This window comes from Panthera pardus, unplaced genomic scaffold (genome assembly GCF_024362965.1).
Source record: "Panthera pardus isolate Hobbes unplaced genomic scaffold, ASM2436296v1 HiC_scaffold_13, whole genome shotgun sequence".
Classification (NCBI taxonomy): Eukaryota; Metazoa; Chordata; class Mammalia; order Carnivora; family Felidae; genus Panthera; species Panthera pardus.
The window spans coordinates 21,088,785-21,113,602 of record NW_026526688.1 but is presented as its reverse complement, the minus strand read 5'-3'; the positions used below and the strand labels follow the sequence as shown (position 1 = coordinate 21,113,602).

Below are 24,818 nucleotides of genomic sequence, written 5' to 3'. Positions count from 1 at the left end.
TCTCTCTCAAAAATAAACAAACATTTAAAAAGAAAAAAAAAAAAAGGAGAGGAATTAGGGGCACCTGAGTGACTCAGTCAGTTTGAGTGTCCACCTCTTGATTTCAGCTCAGGTTATGATCCCAGAATTTTGGGACTGTGTCCCATGTCAGACTCTGCACTGAGCGTGGAGCCTGCTTAAGATTCTCTTTCTCTCCCTCGGCTGCTCTACCCCACTGGCTCGCTCTCTCTCTCAGAAAAAAAAGTAGAGAGATTGGCAAATCAAAAGCCTAATTCTTACGGGCTCAAAAAAGAGGCTCATGACTATATCTTATAATCGTAACTACTGACTTGTACTTGCCTTGAATCTAAGATAAAAGTTGACCTGTGCCAAAGTATAATTACTGCCTGTAAATGGTGTCCTCAAGGCAGATATTCTTTGGTTATACTTGGCAATATGTTATGTGTCCAGTTTTGACTACTTCTCTTGCCTCCCTTACCTGTTCACTTACACAAACCACAGTATTGCTTTCTTTCAACTATTATTTTCTAATTGAAATTGTCTATAAAGAAAACATTTACAATCTATTTGTCCTTTGTTTTTATGACTAATAAAAATCAAGAAAATTTGTTAGATAGATCTTAACCCAGGATTGAGGTAATGTACACACATATTTTTAGTTCCCCTCCCCCATCATTATTAATTGCCTCTTGCTCTGTAACTAAGCAATTGCATTCGGTGAAAACTGAAACACTGGAAGATCTTTTTTCCTGTCATTGATAAAATGATTATATCCCATAGTAACTAGAGTAGATCCCAGCTACTAGTAGCGTAAATAAAATAGTTTTGTAAAAAAACCTAACAACCGCCACCTCTAATATGGATCAGAGATTACAGCTCAAGTTTCTCACTCCTATTTCTTTCAGGTAAGAAATCTTTCAGTTCACTAAGCACTAACCCACCTTCTACTGTGCTTCAGACCCACTTCAGACCTGGTGATAAAGCTTCATGAAAACACTCCGTATTAAGTATATACCATATATTTTGTAAACCCGAGAGTTATTTTTCGTAGCCACGGCAATCACTAACTGAGTAATACAAAGAAGGAGAAGAGAAAGAACAGGGGGAAAGAAAAAAATAGTTTGGAACAAAGGTGGGAAGTAAATTGTGCATTTCTATCTCATTGTTCCAGATCACTATAATTTAACTCTGGAAGTCTTAATTATCTTCACCTTATACCTGTGTTCTGTCTCCTGATTTCTATGTATCAAGTTTTAACTAGAGAACCTACTGACTCTGTGAAGAAGACTGACCTCCTTGGTGTTAAAATGTATTATGTGTCCTTTTTCGGAGAGATTGTTCGTAAACAACGGTTCACTATGCCATGAGCCTAGTTGCCAAATTTTAACTTTCTACCAGGTAAGGACTTAAGAAATATTTTCTCTCCCAGTTTTCTCTGCAGTGAGGAACATACCTTTTGGAGGAGTTTTTAGCAAGTGTGCATGAGCTCTGGGTCCCAAAGGCTTCAAATATAAGGATCCTGAAGAACCATTCTGAAATGCTGGTTTGGGAGGTTTTTCCTCATACTTGATGACAGTGGCATTCCCAGCTGTAATACGGAAGCGTACATTTTAGTTTATAGATAAATACAGCATCGATTTTCCACAATCTGTTCCTTTCCCCTTGAATCACCAAGTGCTCACTAAACACCCCACAATATGCCAGTTATTACTGCACATTAGCAATATGAAGCTAATGCCATAACCAACGTGACCACGCATCCTGGCATAATCCAAGTTTATGTGTCTTCTCCAGTCAAGTTTTCATCCCAAATCAAAGCTGGAAGACAAATCATACGGCCGTCCGTGCCGTGTAACAAACACGCCTAAGGTGCAGCGATGAAGAGCATCCATCTCCACGGGGACAAGGCAGATGTGCCAATAATCTAATCATAATAAACAACGGCAGCCCGCTGTGTTGAAATGTGAGAACAACGATGTACAAACTCCATGACAGTAACAAGGATGAGAGCTGGTCCAGATCCTTCCTTACTATATCCAGGAGGTAAAACTCCCTCATTTGCCCTGGAACAAGGTACCTGAGTCCTAAAGCTAAAACACAAAAGTAAGTCCCACCTAAATAATGAAAAACATCTTTAACTGACATGTACATCTTTCCTCTCTACTCACAGAGGAATTCTCTCAGGAAAAAAAAAAGGGGGGGGGGGGGCGCCTGGGTGGCTCAGTGGGTTAAGTGTCCGACTTCAGCTCAGGTCATGATCTCACAGTCCGTGAGTTCAAGCCCCACGTCGGGCTTTGTGCTGACAGCTCAGAGCCCGGAGCCCGCTTCGGATTCTGTGACTCCTTCTCTCTCTGCCCCTCTGCCTCTCATGCTCTGTCTCTCTCTCAAAAATAAATAAACATAAAAAAAAAAAACCAAAAAATTGTTTCCAGGCACTAAAAGAATGACTAGACGGAGAACTCTTGGAGACACTATGATGCTAACTGATGCTGTTTAGGCTGTGGTCTAATTCTGGGTCCACTACCACAGTTCACGAGGCCAAGGGGGCTGCCACAGAATTAGACCTACAACATTTCCCAGGGAATGTGTCAGGGTAAAAGGTAGAGGGAAAAATTACATGAGCAAATACTATGCTTTAGGTGTAATATTCCCATGAATCCTTGGAAAGAGCACCTTCCATTTTGCTGTGGTCTCTAATTTTGCCTCTGGTTCTTCATTGGGACACTAAAGGTAAAAGACAAACTTAGCACATCAAGGGACAGTGACACTTCAGAATAAAGAATACAACTTTAAAAAATAACGGTGGTACTTTACAACTTGGTTTTCCATCAGAATCACCATTTGAAAGCATGGAGAAACAATGATAACAAAGACTTAAATAGATGCCTTGCTGAGTCTTATTTCTGCTTTTGCCCAGTAATGACTAAAGCTCTTTAGCATCAAAAAATAAGTATCAAAACAAACACTAAGTATCTTTCACAGTTGCTTAAGGGGTCTTCCAAAATGGTGCAACTCCACGTCTCATTTATGGCTTCCCGTTGGATTATAAAGGGAAACCAAATCCTCTATAGAATCCTTAAGATTTGTATTTGTACTTGAGGCAGGGAAAGGGCAGAAGAAAAAGAAAGGAACGTGGCTTGATTCCTGCCCTGTGAACTCCAAGTGAGAATGTATTTTCACATTATATATTCACTCACAATATAACTTGATCCATAATGAAGTCCCGTGAAATAGTGTTCTTCTGCTAATGCTACACGAGTGGACTTTGTGGTTACTTTAGAAATACAACATCATTACCATTATTTACTGCAGTGTTTTGGGCAGGGGAGTCTATGTTTTAACAGTGTCAAAAACCTCACAGTAAAAGTGTGAAGAATAGTACCAGCATGTACAGATAAAGACAAATAAAAAATGGTTTCAAATCTCATTAAGTGGTATTTAAAAAAAAAAAATAAAGGAAGCAACAGTAATGAGCTGTGGCGGGGGGCAGGGGGGATGTGGAAATCAGTGTTTCCTTAAAACACCATTCTAAATCCACATGCGTCCACAATTGAGTCATCTTTGAAAAAGTGCACTGTCCAGAAGCTTAGCTCCTATAAGGATTTTTAACAGTACTATTTTGCTTTCCCTAAGAGATTAATTACCATGTTACACAGCATTCAAGAATATAAACCCAGCACTTTGTCATTTTCTCTCCACATCCAAGAAAAAAACCAACCAACCAAACAAACATGCTTGCAAAGTCTTCTGGTCCTCTTTTCCCATAAAAGTTAATCTTTTTATCCTGGTCCCCTTGCTAACCATACAAACCACTGGCATTTTTACATCACCACAGCCTTACCGGGCCAGAGCGGCAACCTACAGGTGCATTCATTCACTATCTGGTTCTCAAACTTCATTTCCCTGCCACTGGATTTTTTGTTTGTTTCTTAACTGACATGCAACCCCTAGTCCTGGGCATCCAGTTCTGCTCTAACACTCAACACCTAATCATAAATTTATTACCAACCTGGATTCCTTTCTTCACCCCACATTAGAAAAGGGTCAGATTCTACCTTATTTACGACTATGTTATAAATTTGAAGACAGATACTTTTCACTAGGCTAAATTATCCCAACTCCTACAACAGTGTTTATAGATGTCACAACTAAACCCATAAAGACACGCTGTTATTCCTCCCTGATGTATGTCAAGTCATGCTACAATGAGCCATCTGTTCATTCTTCCTGTGTCCATATAACATTTCCAATATTAGGTCAAATCAACACAGAGTCGTCCCTCCTACTGAGAGGTTTCTGTCAATTTCCTATCCTTCTTTTTGCTTCTCTTTCCTCAGAACCTAAAGACTTGGTCTTTCTGAAACTGAAAATTACAAGGAGCTAATGTAAATGACAATACTGAAGATACTGCTATTATAAAATTCAACATAACTTTTTAAAGGACGTGGGACAGAATTTCATAGTCTTAAGATAACATAAGCAAAATTTCATAGAGCATATCTTTTTGATTTTCACATAAAATGGATACTGGCCTTCAATTAGCATTTCAGTTTTGCTAGATCAAAATCCCGGGAGGAAGTAAATGACGTTATTGAACTCTTGACCATGTATTATAACAATTTGATTCTAGTCTTACTTTTCTTGAAACATTTTTAAAATTATAGTCGGCAGAAAAAATAAGTCACCTATTCAGATTGTGAAAAGTTGAGTTTAATTTACAGACCCAATAGAACATCGTATGATCCTAGATTTATTCATACTTTTCGTTTCTAAGCTTTAAGCACAAAGACTTTCAGTTTCCAAAAAACAGACTAAAAGGATTTCTCACTAAAGCACAAGACGAATTTCTCATGAGGCACAATAGTCCTGTCCCTTGGCTCCCTGTCACACACAGACAGGAGGTGTGGTCCTGGAAACAAAGCACCAGGCTTCAGGCTCAGCATAAACACCAGGTCTAGCATCAGATCTATCATCAACTTTCTAACATGGGAGGGTCAAAATTCCTATAGAAGGATACAATTTCTGAGTCTGACTAGGTACAGTCATTTACGCACATACACTTACACATGTGTGCGTGTACACACACACACACACACACACACACACACACACACTTTCTGACGATCTATATACACGTGGCCTGCCTTTGCTTTTTCCCGGTTCAGTAATAGCAGACACAAGCTGGGCTGGGCTGCACACACTTTTATGACCAACAATTACACATCTTTCAATTCCCTAAATACTCTCCAGCTGGTGCGTTGCTTTCTAGTAAACCCCAACTTGAAGGATGTACTTGTCTATGAGGCATGATGTCCTAAAAGTATTTCTCCTGTCCTCTATTTTCAGTTCCTAACAAGGAAGCTGGTTGGGTATCCTGAAGGTATCTCAGTTTTCCCCTGTCCAGAGCTATCACACCCAAATGATAAACACTTGGTGGCAAAAGTTGCAAAATGTTAATATCATAGTTTCAAGTAATGGAAGAGCATCTATGATAACCGAGTTCTGGTCCTGACTCGGCCCCTGCCTTGCCTGCCTCCTTTCATCTCTCTATGTATAATGAGTGGGTTTGAAAATCATGTTTGGAAAGAGTACATATGCCCTCACAGGACCCTCACTAAATAAACATGGTACTCAGTACCTGTGAGATAACAGAAAATATATATTGGGTCTCTGCCCCCAATTCCTCGCACAGATCTCCTCGACATCCTTATAATTTCTTAGGTGACAAGGAGTATCTTCTGTTCTAATGAGGTGACTCTATGCGGGTTGCTGGATGGGGGCTGGTCACTAGCAAGGCCAGGTCATGATTAGAATCTTAGAATATTCGGTCCCTGCCCTTCATTTTCTTAAGAAGGGAAAAGCACTAAAAATCTACTTAATGATCAATCATGCCTATGACATGAAGTCTCCATAAAAGTCCCCAACTATGGAGTTGGGAGAGCTTGAGTTGGTGGACACACGCAGCAGCTGGGAGAGTAGCAGCCTCAAAAGGGGATACACGTTCCTCACCCTTCTCATGTACCTTGCCCTACACATCAATCCCACCCAAATGTTTGTCTGCATTCCTTATTATATCCTTTTATAGTAAATTGACAAATGTAAGTAAATGCTTACTTGAGTTCTGTGAGCTGCTCTAGCCAATTTATCAGACCCAAGACAGGAGTCGTTGAAACCTCCCAAGTACACCCGGGTAGTGAGCAGCACAGGTGACAACCCGGACTTACAAGTGGCATCTCCAAGGGGGAGGACGGCCTTGCAAAACTGAGCCCTTAACATGTGGAATCTGATGCTGTCTCAGGTAGACAGGGTCAGGACTTTGCAGACGACCCACCTGGCGTCTCGGGGAATTGCTTGTTGTGGTAAAAACTGCTACACGTCTAGTTGGAGGAAGTGAAATGTTGTGAGTGGGGGAGCAGTGTGAGAGTCAAGGAGACACATAGGAGGCAGGAGTGGCTTTTCCCTCTGCAGGAGGGAAGGACTTTCTAGATAGGTTTTTCTATTATAGTCCTACTGAAGCCACAGTCATCCTCAGAATTCTCTTCTACATGGTGCTGCAGGGGCCACGACCTCTCAGTGACAGTCTGTCGAGTCAATACATGATATCACACGGTTGCCCAGCTCCCAGCAGCTGTAATAACAACTTAGAATTGCCCTTGTTCTGTGGTGATCCTTGGTCCTAGCAGCCTCAATTATGCCAGAATGATAGATTCTCTGGAATCCTTAGTTTCATTTCCTCATGATCAAAATGGGATTCAAATGGAATAAATGAGAGTAAGAGAGATAACAGAGTCTCAAGAGAAAGTGAAGAGATTCTCAGAGAAACCTAGACAGAAGACCTTCTTTTCTTATCCCAGAAGGGCTTTACACTGTTCCAGACTTACTTGCAAACCAAAATTTCGTACTACATTCTGGCATCTGGTTAACATCAGTTTTTGGTTTTGTTTACTGAATTATGTATACGCACAGAGCCAACATTCTGCTTCTTTCTTTAATATTTTTGTCAATCTGTCTAACGCTACCCACTATGCCAGACCATCTGCCCACCTGGCTTGAAATCAAGGCGCTACCAAAGTCTACGCTTTCAGATTCCAAAAGCCAAGTTACTCAACTGTGTAATAACAAGAATGTCTCATATATACCCCAGAAAAACACTGAAAGAATGAAAACAAAATTAATGCCAGTCTAGATAATAGTATTTGCTTGTTACACAGTCCATTCAGATGTGCATAAGTATTAAACCTGTAATACAGGACTGCCTCCAACCCTTCCTCACCTGCAGCAGACGTCACTAGTCAGACACAAACTGGCTCCGAACCCGGATGCAGCCTCAAACCCTTTCAACACTCTATTCCAGACACATCTGACCCACTGACCAGTGTTGGCGGGTGAGACAATACTCCTTTGCCCTCGGACTGTGGGTAAATAAGAGGAATTCTTCTATCAACTTGATCACTTCAACAACGCAAACACCCACCTTCCAGACTATTAGACACCATCTTACTATAGTGAAGAAAATCCAAGTGGAAGAAACATTTGTTGCTGCAAAGGTTCTGAAGATGATGCGGCACTGCCCTCCCATGCATCAGGTGAGAATCCTGGGGCTAGGAGGGTAGAAGATCATCCAGCTTCCCGCGAGTAAGGAAAACTAGGAGGAGACTGAGGTAAACGCCCTTTTCTATGTCTCAGCTGAGTCGGGGCTGGCCATGCAGGTGAAAAGTCAAGAATACTCTGTTTCTTTAGCTACCTTCCTGTTCTCCTACTTCTAAAAGAGTACCAACAGCTTTGGTGTGCATCTCTTACATTTCCCACCTTACCATCTGTCTCTCAAAAATACACATTTTTTTTTTTTGTGTGGCCAACCCGGAGGAAGGAAGCCGTTGGATTTCACACTCGCTAAAGGAGCAAAATTATATGCTCTCTAAAGACTTCCTTCTACACTTACACAATGGCCCTCAAACCTTCAAATCTATTCAAGACCTACAGTAGGTATTCTTATCCAATGATCTTAACAACTGGATTTTCGCGGAGTCTGAAAGAGCTTGTATTTAAACTCTACAAATGAGCATATTTGGTACAGAAACCATTGTGCAATATTTCGGGCTAATATCACTTTTAAATTTTCTGTGCTTAGAAGGACACACAGAAAGAACCAGCTAAAACTTCCAAGTAAGAGAACTGTATTAGCTTATCATAGCTTGATTTAGTCATTTGTTTTATAACTCAATGTTATTTCTAAAGGATACCAAACTACCAAGAACCAGCTAATTTTACAAGAGCACTATGCAATCTCCGAAGTTCTTAAGTGATACCACTAACAGAATCATATCACAAAGAAACGAGCAAAGCAAGAACACATTCTTTAAAGGGGTTTAAATGCTTAACCCAGTATGAATCAAAACATTGATCAAAAGATTAAATTCTCACATGACCCATTATTATCAGAAACAGAAAATTTTCAGTCCAAAATGATTTTTTCACAGGCCTTTAAAAGGCACACATCTTTAATATCTTTGCATATAATATGAGAAAAAACATAATCAAAGATATAATGTTTTCTTTCTAGGAAAATGTTTTTCTGTATTCATACAACTCTAAGCTACATACACAAAACTATTTGTTATTTAATCACAAATAAAGCCAAACTGTCTTTAATGATAAGGTAATTTCATGTGCCCAGAATGTCAACAATGCCACTGAATTAGATTAACAGTCTGAAAACACAGAAAATAGGTAACACAACCATTTCTACTTACAACCATTCACAAATTAAACATAAACATGCCGAAGACAGATTACTATTAACAAATCACCAGGTGCAAAAGTAACAATCAAGAGATGCTAAATCAATTTATTGAATACAACTTAAGCATGCTTACAAAGAGAAGAATCAAACCAGAAATCGTCGACCTACTTCTTTTCCCAGTAAGCGTGGCTAACAAAGGAACTATACAAAGGCTGTAGGATCCCAGGACCAGCAATGTCAGTAAGGTAGCATCATAGTGCCTCTCTGAACCAGCCGGTGGGGTGAGTGTAGAATTGATAAATATTTTTGAAGAAATCTCCGTCTCTGTACAACTGCGAAATCCTCCTGGTACAGTCATTTAAAAAGATCAAAGCAATCTTAAGCAGGAACCGCAGCCATGTTCACTCTCCTACCCCTCATGCTGGCTCTTACTGAATTAGAACGCAGGGGGGGAAATCCGTAAGCTCCGAGGCACGACACAAAACAGATTAAACCGCCTAGCAAATCAAACTAAGAAAGACTCATTGATCTGAATGCTTAATCTGCAACGGGGACGCATCGCCACTAGACAGGCTCTGTGGGTACATGGCAAACTCCTTTGTGACGGGACAAAAAGGAACGGACAAAAGCATTTTACAACCTCCTTCGGAGAGTCGGCCACAGTACTGAAAGAGTGGCCAAGTCAACATGGCTGTCAATGGCAAACGCTGGACGGCGGCACGACAGGACACGTCTGCTTCCGAGGGTCACAAATTGCACTGCTGCCGGCCCTCCGGGGGCACGCTGAAGAGTCTGCTCTGGCAGGCTGCTTGGAAAGGTCACACTGCCCACAGAGAAAGCTGCAAGCCAAGCACCTGAAGACAATACACGCGTGAATTACCTTTTCAAATGCAGAGAGAATCACTGGTTCCACGCAAACCTTTCCTCTTTCTTCTACGCCAGAGCTTTAAAAGCGAAACACTAAGCAGATACTACTCCTTTTTCATTTTTTAAGGAACACGTTTTAATAGCCCCGGCGTGGTCGCACACAGCCACTTACTGTCATGTGAGACAAGCCGGTGCTGCTCAGTGACCTCTGAGAAATGCGCTCATTAATTCGGCGCCTTCTCCTCCACGCATTCACATCCTGAGTCCTGTCACGAGCTGGCCGAGGGCCCTTGGACCAGCGACAACCTCTCTGAGCCTCAACTACCTCATGTATACAATCGGGGTGGTGGCACAACTTATTTGAGTAAGAAAAAAAAAAAGAGAGAGAACGCATGGGAACCGTATAACCGTGCCCCACGCAGAAGGTTCAGGAACTAGGACTCCACTTTGTCCTTGAAGCAGAGGGAGCTGCCCTCCTCCCCACCTCACACGAAATCATCCTATTAATACCTCTGGTATTCTAGTCGTCCGGGTTAACTATTCTCTTCAACTACCTTCCAGAGAAGGACCATTTCTTTCGCATTCCGTATCCCTTGCTGCATCTATTGTGGTGCCCGTGCACAGCAGACACTGCACAATTGTTCAAAGTAATAAATCCGCGCATTATTTTGTAAGGAAATTCAAAAAGAGAGCAAACAAATACCAAGACCAAGTACATCCTTCGAATGAAAAAGAGGGCTCAATTGATTCACCCATTTTATACACGGAGAAAAGAACTCACCCTGACAACTTGAGAAATATTCTGAGTTTACGTTACTTAAAATTAGGCTTGAAGTTACACCCGTCATAGTTCATGGACGCTAGCATGCGAAATACAAGATTATAAAACATACATCTGCAAAATCCAATCTTTTACAAAGAAATCAAACAAGTTCTCCTTATTCTGATTTCCGGTTGGGTTCTAACAGCCCTTATATCGCTCTCATTCCTTAAACCGAAAAACACTACCGCTTCAGATGATACACTTTAGCATCCCCCTTGCAAAAAAAAAAAAAAAAAAAAAAACCTGGTGGCTTCAACACAAATATTTCAGTGTTTCATAGCATGTGCATCAGAAAAGAAGGTCATTTAAAGAATTTGCTCTTCCTGCCAAACTTTTCGAGAAGTTCCAAAGGAGAAGCAGTATTGACATTTCCTCTCAATTGCAGGATCAAAATTCTGATAATTATTTGTAGCACGTTAGTTTTTCCTGGTGACTATGGTTTCAACGACCCGTGAAGTCTGGTGTCAAACCAACTTACAGTTACTGCTGTAAGTGCTCAGATCACTGTGGGTGCTGGCAACAGAGGACGCGCTTCCTGTCCCCCTCCGCGCAGAACTTTTCAAAGAGGCTTTGGATTTAGGAAGTGGTCTACGCAAATTCACCCAAGACGGCTGTGCTTTTTTTAAGGATGTAGGTTTTCCTTGGGATTAAAAAAAAAAAAAAAAAAAAGAGTTTCTACTACTATTCATCTTGACAGTTTTTTTTAAATAATTTTTTTTTTTTTTTTGAGAGAGAGAGACAGAGTGTGAGTGGGGCAAGGGGAGGGGCAGAGAGAAGAGACACAGAATCTGAAGCAGGCTGCAGGCTCTGGGCCGTCAGCACAGAACCCAATGTGAGGCTCGAACTCACGGGCTGTGAGATCTTGACCTGAGCCAAAGTCAGGCACTTAACCGACTGAGCCATCCAGGCACCCCAAAAGACTTAAGCTTATAAACTTAAATTCCTGTACTAATTACTGGGTTAAAACACAAACCAAATATTCAGAATCATGAAATCTTCCCATAGACTTGACTTTTTATTTTTCTTAATTTAGAGGCGATGATGAGGCCATCGGGACCTGTGAAGGGTAGCTCTAACTGTATAACCTGAAGTAATTAACGAAGGTCTTCTGTGGAGACCCACCTAAAGAGCCATGTGACTCATGAGCTTTTGGCAACGTTGAAATCAAAGCTATGACCTCTGCCCATTCCGCTGATTAGAAATTAAACAAATTCACCCATTCACCACTAGGCTACTGTATTAAAAAACAGATGAAAATTTTAAAACCAAAACACAAAGAAAACTTCAATTTGAGGATGGAAAAAAAATTATTTAAAAAATGCCTAATGCCTACCACCAGGGGGTGCTCTGTTATTCTTTTCTTCATCTCCATTTTTACTGCTTATTTGCCAAACTTAAGGGGTCTTCACTGCAAACTTCTCTTTCTTTCAGCAAAAGTGTTTCCACTTATGAATGAAATATGTATGCTTCATATTCTCTGGCATATATGAGACCACACTATCCTGATATTCATACCTGCTACCGGTTTATGGGCATTTCCTAAGTTCAATCTTTACAACTCTCATCGAACCCACCTCTCAGTCTTCTTCGTTTACTTTACTCTAACCGTTGCCTGTATGGATGGATCCCAGGTTCCCACGTGCAGCCTCTCCTCTAAATTCCAATACCACTTGCATTTTAAATTCCTTACTGAATGTTTCAATCTGGACATTTAGATACCCTCCTCCCTACTTAGGCTAACTGTAACTTCCATTTTCCTTTTTCCCAGGCTCAAAGCATTGGGATTGTTCTTTTTCCCCCAGATCCCCATATAATCTAGCATGAAGACTCTCAATGGTAGTAGTATTACCTAACAAAAACATGCAGAGCTGAAAAAGACCTTACGTAAAAACGGCCATGTCATGTATTCCTAACAGCACCACAGTGAGTGAGACAGTATGTCTGGGAAATAATGCCCACTGCTTTATTGCTCATTAAGATTTCATTTTCATAGAGAAAAAGGAGATCTGTCATTTAAAGTCACTCACATTAAAGCCCTCCTATCTCCAGCTTCATCCTTGCACTTGTTAACCGTAAAAATCAAAATGTCACTTATTTTATTAGCAAAAGATGAGTTTATTCGGGAATGGCAGAGAATTGCAATTTGAGACCGGCAAGCTACGGCCAAGCCACAAGGAAGTCTGTGGAACATAGGAGAGGCATGCTCTTCTATAGAGGACGGTGAGAATTTGGGAAGGCTGTCATAAATGAGAGGTTCCATGGAGTAAACTGGGAGCTGGGAGTAGAGTGGCTTCTCACTGGCTGAGTTGTGACTGGCCCTCATTGGCTGGGCTGCTGCTGCGGGGAGAGGGGAGGGAGCCTTCCTTCCTCCAGCTGAGATAATGAAGTAGTATCCACTTGCAAGTTTAGTCTCTTTTGCTGGGATTGCTGCTGAAAAAGTGGTGGTGAGGCATGAGAGCTCCCCCTGCTGAGCCTCCTGATTCCATGTTAGCCAGGTTTCCCGTTACTAATCTTCACGCACTATTCTTTTACATTTGTTGTGTCCTCTGCTACAATTAATGTAGTTTTCTCTCCGTCACCAGGATCTACTTTTTTTTTCTTTTTAGATAGTGTGCGTGAGTGCATGAGCAGGGAAGAGGGGGCAGAAATAGAGGAGGGGGAGGAGAGAGAGAGGGAGAGAGAGAGAGACTATCTTAAACAGGCTCTGTGTTCAGCACAGATGCGGGGTTTGATCCCACAGACCCAAGGTCATGACCTGAGCCAAAACCAAGAGTCAGGTGCTCAAATGACTGAGCCACACAGGGGCTCCACTGGGAGGTACTATTCTAATTCATGAGGCACACCACTTCTTTTCAAAGAGGTCTTCTTCCTCTCAATCCAAATCCTACAAATCCTCACTGCCTCCCTCCTATTTTGCTCTAACAACTGTATAGGTTCCTAAAGTCCTGTCCTTCTGTCCTTTCCAACTCCATCATGTTGAACTCCTGAACACGAAAAGAGGTCATAATCAAATCTACAATTTGTGACTCCTCATTACCTATAGGATGACCTTATTTTTAATTCTCTTAATAAAGACCTATACGGCAGTCTTACGGTTGATTCCAACAAACTTGTCCCCCATTGTGCTTTGCCATGCCCCCATCCCTGTACCTACACACACACACACACACACACACACACACACTTTTACTTCTCCAGGCCTTCTTACTCTCTTCTTCTATGTCCATCGTGGTGAACGAATTAGCCTCCTTTCCTTTGTAGTCCTCTATCTTGCCTGGTGACTACAAAGTTGACCTTTAAATCCTTGCCACTCAGACACCAAATCACAACCTCCATTACATACAAAGATGTGTTAAAATACACAAATGTATGACAAGCGCTGTTGAGAGTCGGAGCTTTGTAAAGCCTTTCCTGCCAGATCACCGTCCTGTGTGTGCCATGGGCCACATCTTCTGTTACCATACCGACACTGGCTTCCGCCCCAGGATCTGTTTCAGTAGGGCTCTCAGACTACTTTCCAAGGTCCCTGAGAACAGGAATGGTACCTGATCCCTCCCTCAGGACCTAGCAACGTGTCTAGCATGGAGTGCAATTTAATAAATATTTGCTGAATGAATTTTTATTTGGGGGCCAAGAGTAAGGTGTGGGAAATAAGGAGAGGTTGGTGGAAGGGGGAAAACTTCCAGCTGTAAGAAGAATGAGGACAGGGGATCTAACGTACAGTGGTGACTCTAGTTGGAAACACTGAATTATATCATTGGAATACTGTTTGCTAACAGTAGAACTGCAATGTCCTCACCAAAAAAAGAGAAATATCTGACATGAGGGATATGTTAATTAACTCCATACCGAAAATCCTTCTACAATGTTTATCAAATCACATCACCACAACGTACAATTTTAAGAGCTTACAAGTTTACTTATTGATTATAACTCAATCAAGCTGGAAAAAAAATAAATGTAGAATTGTACTGACCAGAATACCTACCAAACTTTTTTCAGGGGTGTTTGGGTGGCTCAGTTGGTTAAGGGTCCTACTCTTGATCTCAGTTCAGGTTATGATCTCACAGTCAGTCATGAGATGGGCATACAGCCTGCTTAAGATTCTCTCTTTCCTACTCCCCCTCCCCTGCACATGGTCTCTCAAAAAAAAAAAAATGTCAAAGGCCAAGAGTAAATAAATTTTGATCATGCCTTCTCTCGTCTACACTAAAACATTAAACACTTAATTTTTACCAGTTTATTTGTCCTTTGTATATATTAACAGATTCTTCAGTCTGTTAACTATATAAAAGGAAACATTTTTATAGCCCTTATAACAATTAGCAAGTTATAGATATTCAAACATTCATGTGATTTTTAAATTTACATTTACCTACCAGTTTTACTTGCCTCTGGAGGTACAGAAAGAACAGATTTTTAGAATATGAATTTACTAAATCACAGCACAAACATTTGATGAGTCCTCCTCATCACAAACAATGAGCAAGGTTGAGCAAGTGACAGATGAAAATTTCTGGGCTCCAGCCACAGTGCAGTCCAGGCTCAACAGGTTTGGAAAATCAACTTGTTTTTCAGAAAGGATGTTTCATAGCATTGTTTCTGACGGCATCCTGAGTTCACAGACATTTTTCAGCGTGGCTCAGAATTACTACCGACCTGTACCCTTTCTGATTCCAACACGCAGCCTGGCACCAGAAGCAAGGTTCCCCGGCTAGTCTGTGATTCCCATGACCTGTCCTATCCCATTCACGAGGCTCATGGTCCCTCCTACCTAGCCTCACCCACTCCGCCTAATGACAACCTGCAACCCTAGCAAAGGTCTTGCCCATTCTACCCTTAGTCTGTCTAATGGGCATTAAGGGTCCTGAACAAAGCCTCCTTTACCAAAGGATTAGCCCTTTGGAACTCATAATCATCCTAACAGAGCATTGCCGTTACTGTTCCCAGTTCCCAGATGAAAATACTACTCAGGTAGTCAAATGGCTTACTCGGTCACATTTAAGCAGCGACAGTGAGGCCTGGAAGGCAGGTAACTTACCACCAGCCCAGGGTTCCCTCTACCGTGTCACAGAACACAAGCATCATGGTTAAAGAAATAAGCACCAGGCTGGAGGTCAGATTGAGCTCCTTCTTCTAGGAGGGGGCTCCCCAAGTACAATGGTAACAAAGTGGGGATAAAACAAAGGAATTTAACTATTTCACCAATGGTCCTAATGTTTATCTTAAGAGCAAAGTTGATCTAAAGTATCTGTAATTGGACTTCTTAAAAAGAAGCAGTAACACACACACACACACACACACATCATAACCAATATTAAAGGGAAGACATGGAAATATTGGGCTGAGAGACTAACCTGAGCACCAAATTCTTAACTAATGAAATCCTTACAGGACTGCTCTTTAGTTCCAGGAGGTGGTATTTACCCATTCACTGCACAGCATCTAACTTATCTCAGATGTAAATCATAAAGATTTAAGGTCTACCTACAGACATATTACTGACCTCCATGGTTTATTTTAAGCTCACACTGTTAGCACAATCTTACATAGAGATGACAGTTTTCTTTTGACCTTGTAATTACTACCATCTTTTGGCTAGGGGAAACATGGAAGGAATAGCATTTGCACTTAGCCTTAGTAACACAGAGCGTCTATTGGATTTGAAATATAGCTTCATCAACAAGCAGTTTACTTAGATACCCACCTTGGAAAATCTGATTAAATGTACTGTATTTAACAACAGAACATCATTAAGCAATGCCTTGTAAAACTAATAATCCAATAGAATGATTAAGTGAAAAAAAAACATTAATAATACCCTATTTTTAAGCTTATACTAACCTACATATTGAAAAATTCCAGAATTTTATGAGACTATTATAAAATATATAGCACAGTGGGATAGAGGGGAAAAAGAAGGAAAGAGGCAGAAATGGGCAGTTTTCCCTTCATACTTTATATGCTTATTATTACTTCAGGCAAATTTTTTTACGATAAGCATATTTTATCATAAAAACTAGTATTATTAAAGTCAGTAGAGCCAAATATTTAACCAGACAAAAGATGCTCAAAACATACAGAAACCAAGGAAAGATAAATTGGATCAACCATTAAAGAAAGTAGATTCTAATCATTTTGATTCCTGTGCCTCTGCAAGCAAGAGGTATTCTTTAAATCTTTTAAATTTACTAAGAAAAAAACAACAAAGCAATCAATGGCTTAGTTGATGCTTTTATAAGGCTGTGATGAAAACACAGAACTGTGGTACTGGAAACTTCTTCATGATACCATAATGGTGTGTTCCTAGGACTGGAAATTAATACCAACGAATAAACTCCTGAATGGTACTCCTTTGTTCTGACACTTATATTAAATGACTCATTGTCCAGGAGAAAGCTCCCAGGGCATTCACAGGTATGCAGTGTAATCTCTCAGCTCCAATCTGACTTCCTCTGTTCCCTAAGGAAAGGCCTGAGAAAGAAGGTGGGTCTCACACTACTCGCAAAACACCTTCAAAGTAATGAGAGCAGTTTCCCAGGCCACAGAAACATCTACCCGTCAAAGCAAGTTCTCCTCTCTGAACTCTCAGCCAGACTAGAATGAATTCAGCGTTAGTGTGTTTTTCACGAGATTATTCAGCATGGAAAAAAAATGTCTTGCTGTTCACTACATTTGATGAAATTCAAAGGTTCTGAAGATATCTCAATGAGTTGACAAAAAAACAAAAAGCAAAGCCTTGACTACTATATTACCTATATTAGAAGACACAGATCATCTTAATAAAAATCTGGACAGTGGATTCACAGGAGAGGTTGTGTTACTCAACTATTTACTTGCCCACATACTGAGGTAACTGCAAAGTAAGGTGATCGCAGAGCACACATGTACAGGGTGATAGAAACACTTGACAGCTTACTATGGAAGGTACCACCAGATTTTTTTTTTTTTTTAACATTTATTCATTTTTGAGAGACAGAGTATGAGTGGGGAAGAGGCAGAGAGAAAGGGGGACACAGAATCCGAAGCAGGCTTCAGGCTCTGAGCTGTCAGCACAGAGCCTGATGTGGGGCCCAAACTCAAGGACCCCAAGATCATGACCTGAGCCGAAGTCAGATGCTTAACTGACTGAGCCACCCAGGCAACGCAGATGTTTTAAGTAGTCATTAGGAATATTAGAAAATACATTGTATGTCGTTAAAATTTTCCTAATAGGATTGTGGTTTGCATGGCTTACTAGGTGCACAGACATCATGGGGAAGAAAAAGAAAATGAGGCTGGAGAGATGGACAGCTTACTGTTAAGGATGGCATTACATGCCAGGCTAAGAGCTTTAGAGACCTCACCTATTACGGGCGGGGTTTGGTGGGAAGTGGGGGCAGGGGGGTGGGCTACTGCAGCTTCTTGGCATTTGACCTGGAACTTGATCAAGTGGTGGCAGCTGCATAACCACCTAGCAGGATGAGTTTGAAATCAGAGAACTTAGGAAGCTAGTGCACTTGTCAGTGCTAGAGGACGTGGGAAGTTTCATGAGACAATGACACAACTATGGAGGTCATTCTGGAAAATACAAACTACCCATTAATACATACAGCTTAAAATATAAATTATTGTATTTTATAAAACACAATAGACATCAATAAAGGCAGGCTCATTAACTACTAGTCAGGGAGAGAAAATGCCAAAGAAAGAGACATAGTTAAAATACAAAACATGAGAATGTGTCTATAGCTATAATTATAACTTGGGTTCTTTTAGCACAACTACATAGAGAAAGTGATCTTTGCATTAATTATCTATGGTAGCTGGGAATTATTACAAAACTAGAGCAAGTCTACTCAAAGGGTTAAAAAAAAATAAGTTATGGGAGAAATAAATTCTACTCAAATCTGTGGCTGCAGGTTCGTTTTAACTGAACCCAAAAGGACCAAATTTTCCCATCAATATGAACGTAGATGTTAATGTACTGCAATAGACCTTTCTCCAAAGAAAATATAAAATGGTCACAACAACACATGAAAAGGTGCTCAACATCATTAGTCATTAGAGACATGCAAATCAAAACCACAATGAGACACATCACACCTATTAGAACCGTTATTATAAAAGCAAAACAGAAAACAACAAGCGGTGGCTATGATGTGAAGAAATTGGAATCCCGTGCGTTGCTGGTAGAAAAGTAAAAGGGCACGGCTGCTGTGGAAAATGGTCTGGCTGTTCCCCCCAAATTAAAAATGTAACTGGCATTCGGGGCACCCACCCAAAATAAATGAAAGGAGGATGTTCAAGAGGTCTTCATACACCCATGTCCAGAAAGTTACTCATAATAAACAAAAGGTAGAAGCAACCCAAGGGATCCATTGGCAGATGAATGGATAAAATGTGGCCATGCTATGAAGTATTATTCAGTCTTGAGAAGGAAAGAAATTCTGACACAGGCTCCAACATGGATGAAACATGAAGATGTTATACCAAGTGCAATAAGCTGCTCATAAAAGTACAAACACTGCATAATTCCTCTTAGCTAGAGGAATCAAACTCCAAGAGGGACCTAGAATAGTCAAATTCCAAGACAGACACCAGCATGGTGGTCCCCATTCTGGGGGATGGACAGAGGTGGTTAGTGTTTCATGGATAAAGAGGTTCAGCTGGGGAAGGTAAAAAGTTCTGGAGCTGGGATGGTGTAATTATCGTACAACCAAGTGAACTGGTTTAATGCCACTGAACCGCACACTTAAAAATGGTTCAAATGGTAAATTTAATGTAACATACTTTATCACAAAAAAAGTGAAAGGAAGGTGTGCTACTAGTTACTGTAAGATATTAGAAAATAGAAAAATAGTCTATTGTTGGCATAAAACTATATTTACAGATGAATAAACTGGTGTATAAACCCCAGAAAAATAACAATTCAGAATAGGAGGGAGAGATTTTTCAGATAAGTGAAAGCATTTCTTTGTGGTGTTAAAATAACTGGCCTTAAAAAAATTAAAATCTGAAAAGCTGCATGTATGACGTAGGGGTTAAACGTTGACAATCCAGAGCCAGACTGCTTAGGGTTTGAGCCCAGCTCCAGGACATGCTGGCTGTGAACAGGTTACTTAACCTCTCTGAGCTTGGATTTCTCATATTAACAGGGGTACTTACTTCATAGATTCTTTTAAAGGTTAAACAAGTTTTTTATTTTTATTTATTTCTTTTTCAATGTTTATTTCTTCTGAGAGAGAGACAGTGCGTGCACGGGATGGGCAGAGACAGAGAATCCCAAGCAGGCTTCCCTGACATGGGGCTCAAACTCATGAACCATGAGCTCATGACCTGAGCCGAAATCAAGAGTCGGACACTTAACCGACTGAGCCACCCAGGTGCCTTGTAAGTTTTTATTTCTAAAATGCTTAGAACAATACTTAACACTTATTACACGATAGCTAAATATTAGCCACTGGTCTCAACATACACGCACATGAACATGAAAAAAATATTAAAATAAAATTGGATTATAAAGGATTTAGAACAAAACCAGACAAATTAACCATAACTAAATACGGATTAATCTCTTTGATCACGGTAGAGAAGGCCAAGTTAAGCATAAAAACTTAGGAAAAATTAAAGGAAAAGATGTATTTGACCATATTAAAAATCCAAGAATTTAAAAGGCACCATATACGAAATAAATAGGCAAATAATAAAACACAGGACAGTAACAATGAACAACATCCAGTCAACAAAGAATCATTTGCCTCAAAATATAAGAGAGCAAAAGTTCTAACAGTAAATAAAAATCAACAATACAATTTTTAAAACTGTTGAAACTTAATGTGTCTAGCGTCTTTCCTGGCTCCCCGTCATCCATAATCCCTGATTCCATCGCTCACATGCTGAAGAAAGGCTTAAACAGCCTAATACTTGCGTTCCTAATCTTTCTTGAGGTTAGGGTGACCATGCAACTAAGTCTGTGCCAGTAAGACTTCAAGACAGGAGTGCTAGGGGGGCGGGGGAGGGGGTGTAAGGCGCTGAGTAGGACTTTTCCTCCCTGATGGAGGTAGACACGCATGTGGGGAGTCTCTACTCCGGGATGCCATCCTTCACTTTCAGCCTTTTTATACAGCAGCAAGACGACTAGATACTTGGAACTCTTGGCCACCATATTTTAACTGAAAAGTCCCTGACAGAACAACATGTTGAGTCAGGAAGAGTAGAAAGACAGAAAGAGGACCTTACCAAGCCACCAAATGTAGACCTACCTACATCTAGACTTCCTGTTAAATAAACACACAACCTCGGGTTTAAACCAGATGGTATTCTAACTACCATGCTCTCTCTCTCTCAGCATCTGATGGCAGTTGATTCTTCCTTCCTTTTTGAACAGTTTTCTTTACTTGGCTTCTGGAACGCCACTCCTGACTGACTTCTCTCCTACCTTCCTGGCTGTTTCTTCTTGGTCTCCTCTCTAATTCCTCCTTATCTCCCTAGCCCTTTAAAATTTAAGAATGCCCCAGAGGTACTTTGGAGTACTCCAGGGAGCTTCCCAGTAGTGCCCTTGACCTATTATTCTCTTCCACACTTACCGTCTTGGTGATCTAATCCAGTCTAGTGGCTTTAAATACCATCTACATGTTGATGAATCCCAAATTTATACCCCTAGACCAGAAATCCATGCACTCTAGACTCATGTATCCCACTTTTCTTTCAACATCTTCACTTACAGATTATTCATCTCAACTTAGTATCTCTATAGCTGAATTCCTGATAACTATCTACCAACATCTGTACCCCCATCACCCATCTCCATCTCAGCGGATGGCACTATTATATCCTTCCCCATGGTTCACACCCAAAACATGTACAGTCACCTGACTCCACTCTTTGGCTCTCACCTCCTCTAAGCAAATGCTGTCAGCTTCACTTTCAACATGCTCATCTAGAATCTGACCAGCCCTCACTGCCATGACCATGGTCCAAGAAGCCATAATCTCCTGCCATGACTGTAGCAATACCTCCTCACTGATCTCTGGATGCAGCCCTCACCCCCATTCTATATACTCTCTACACAGGTATCAGAGTGATCTTATCAAAATTTAAGTCACTTTGGGGGCGCCTCAGTGGCTTAATCAGTTGAGCATCCAACTCTCAATTTTGGCTCAGGTCGGGAGCTCCCGTTTCGGAAGTTTGAGCCTCACATTGGGTTTGCACTAACAGTGCAGAGCCTGCTTGGGACTCTCTCTCTGTCTCTAAGTAAATAAATAAACTTAAACAAAATTCATTAAAAAATTTTAAAAAATTAAGTCACTTTGGTTAAAAGCCAAAATCCTTAGGATTTTTAACACTGTCCACATCTGCTTCTCCACTACCTGTTTCACTTCTGTTTCAACTTTTCCTTCCTTCTTCCCTTGCTTTCCTAGAGCACATTAGAGCCACCTCAGTGTCTCCACTTACTGTTCACTCTGACTAGCACGGTTTTCCTCCAGATACGCCTAGGACTGACACCCCCCGGCCTTTACTCAAAAGCCACCTCTCCCTGGTCACACTAACCAACATTTCTTTCTCTCTCACACAAAAGTAACACCCACCATTTCATATTCCCCTTCTCTGCATTAGTATTTCCCCTCCCCCTTTAGTACTTTACATTATCAAGCATCCTATCTACTTTTATTTACATATTACCCATCTCTCCCACCAGCATGTAACTTCAAGGAGGGCATGTTTCGATCCTGTATTCACTTCTGTACCTCAGCACTTTGATCACTGAATCTACATTTATTCAATAAATATTTCAGTGCCAAGTTTATGCCAATTAAAATAAGATACCGTTTGCACTTTCTGAAAGAGTAGATATTTAGAAATCGTGTTAGAAATGTCAAAATACTGGCAAGAGTGTCGGAAAATGCTCTTACGTACTCAGAGAGGGAGCACCGACTTGTAGGCTGTTTCTGAAGGGCAATTTGGCAACGTGCAACCAAAGTCTTAAAGTGCTCACACCCTGTGATTCCATCTAAAGGAATGCATCCAAGGAATTTATCTGACTAGCTCTCTTACTATGTATAAAGTTCTTCAGCGTGAAATCGTTTCATTCACTAAAAAAACAGAACAAAAACCCTGAAACAACGTCATGTTCAAAGTCTGAAGAAATATATTGCAGCACGTTCCATCGATGCAGTATTATAAGGCCGTTTAAAATCATGTTATTAAAGAGTAAGAATTTAAGAAGCTAAGGAAATAGGCACTATACCTTTTAAGTGAAAAAGAAAATTCAATTAACTAAGCAAGTGCCTACTGACTGTTAGGTAGAGGATTTCTGAAACAGTAGGAATTGCTTGCACCTATGAAATGTATGTTACCACGTGCACATGAGAATATGTCAAAAGAAAAGGCATTGAATAGTTATCAATTATGACGTTAAAACCTATCTGGCATTAATGAGATTAAGGGTGATTTTTCTTTCCTCCCCACTTTTCACTACAAGTGTTATACTTCTTGTTATTTATTTTAACATTTATTCATTTCTGAGAGAGAGGGCGTGAGCAGGGTAACGACAGAGGGAGAGAGACACAGAATCCGAAGCAGGCTCCAAGCTCCGAGCTGTCAGCACAGAGCCCGATGCGGGGCTCAAACTCCTGAACCAGGAGATCACAATCTAAGCCGAAGTCAGTTGCTCAACCACCTGAGCCACCCAGGCGCCCCAAAAAGTGATATAATTTTAAAATAGCCTACTGGGAAAAAGGCAGTGGAAAACTGGCGAGCTATCCAAATGCACTGGTTAAATCCAAGATGCACGAGAGATACGGTTTACAATGCTTCTTCCTTTCCTTTCCTGGCACGCACAGACCTGGGCTCTGTCTGGACCTCTTCTGCCTGCTGACTGCCTGAACACCAGTGTATCGTGTCCTAATTGCCCAACTTCCCTTCTCTGTATTCCCGTTTATCTTTACTGACTCGGTCCACAATCTCTACATTCCACACTCTGAACCCTAGCTGCCTGTCCTATCATTTCTACTCCCTAGTATACCAGCTAAGTCCTAAAAATTACCTCAATCCAGATGTAGCCTCCTTATTGTATTTCCAAGGTCTCGATGGCAAACATCAAACAAAGCATCAATAGCAAACCAAGACTGACACACACATTTGCAAAGGTGTACCTCGATCACAGTATAGAATTACCTAGATTACAGCAAAAAAGAGTTTCAGCAAACTTTGGTACTGTTAATCGTATCCTCTTCTGAAATCCTACAGCTTTTGTTTTCCTTTAAAATATCCTAAGGACAGATGTGATGAGGGACAAACCCACCACCTCCCCTACTTGACTGGTAATAGCTTGAAGGCAAGCACCAGGTCTTTCTTATCCCATAACTGCTCTGGGTCTGCAGTACAGCTTGCACAGTGTATACTTCCAAAGGGTCAAGTGAATGAATTATCTTCCGGAACACAAAATTTCAGTAGCCCTCTACATTTATATATTGCAAAATGTGACTTTAATAGTCCATATTCTTGAGTTAGTCAAGGCAGTGTTCTATTAGTACGACACAAACCACTCCATGTAGCCATCACCATTTGCTCCAGAGTGAACTCAAAAATATAGTCATGGGAGTACAGGTGAGTCACAACAAAAACACAACAGATATTAAGAGGGCGGTCATCTGACAGGGAAACAAGAACTTGCCACAAAGCAAGGTTCTCACGAGGACTTGAATTGCTCAGAAGCACAGGGCTCGTGGTAATACTGTCAGTACCTGCCTCTGCAAGTGTGTTTACAAGATTTCTGCTGCTTCACATGGGGATTAAACAAAAATAACTCCCGTAGTCACAGGCCTAGGAACATGCGTCCTGCAACTGAAGGTGTAATAAATTCAAGACTAAGAAGGGTCGTGTCCCTTCCCCAGCTACCGTACAAAGAAGATGAACAAGGGTCTTCACAGGTCCGTCAACAAATGTATTTATCTGGTGGTGAGGTGACTGAACTCACCCGGCACAGAGCTCCTAACCACGATGGAAAAAGGCACGTGGTGAGCATCCAGGCTCATTAGAAGCCAAGGTTCACAGGAGAATTACTTTGAGCCACGAGGTCACTGAGACACAAAACTGAAGATCATCTTATTTCCTGTTCTAAGGTTACAAAAATAAGCAACTCAACAGAATTTGCACAAACTCACGTCAAAGAAATCCCCTCACCTCATAAAAGTGAGCTGCCAAAAAAAAAAAAAAAAAAAAAAAATTGGGGGGGGGAAGCTGTCCAGCCCATCACCCACGGCTACTACTCTGACACTTGACTCTTAAAATTCCCTACTTAATCTCCAATTGTGTCTATTCCTACACACTGCTGCCTTCCCTTTATTTCTAAGGCTTAGTTACGGGTGCTCTGGATGCATTCTGACGCTTTCATCATCTGAC

At 40.9% G+C, this 24,818-nt stretch overlaps 1 protein-coding gene across 8 annotated transcripts in view; it reads right to left on the bottom strand.

The window, feature by feature from the left end:
- Positions 1 to 24,818, bottom strand: part of MTUS1 (microtubule associated scaffold protein 1) — a 171,490-nt gene that overhangs the window by 70,587 nt on the left and 76,085 nt on the right. For 3 of the 8 annotated variants that reach the window (XM_053900908.1, XM_019466721.2, XM_019466720.2), the window contains exons 4-5: positions 10,912 to 11,073; positions 1,454 to 1,588 (exon numbers count right to left, since the gene is read on the bottom strand). The exons of 1 other annotated variant lie outside the window; for it this stretch is intronic. In XM_053900908.1, coding sequence (XP_053756883.1) covers positions 1,454 to 1,588; positions 10,912 to 11,073 — 297 coding nt within the window. Of the gene's footprint in view, positions 1 to 1,453; positions 1,589 to 8,911; positions 9,332 to 10,911; positions 11,074 to 24,818 lie in introns of those variants that run through there. 4 more of the 8 variants (XM_019466726.2, XM_019466722.2, XM_019466724.2 and 1 more) reach the window with 4 other exon arrangements.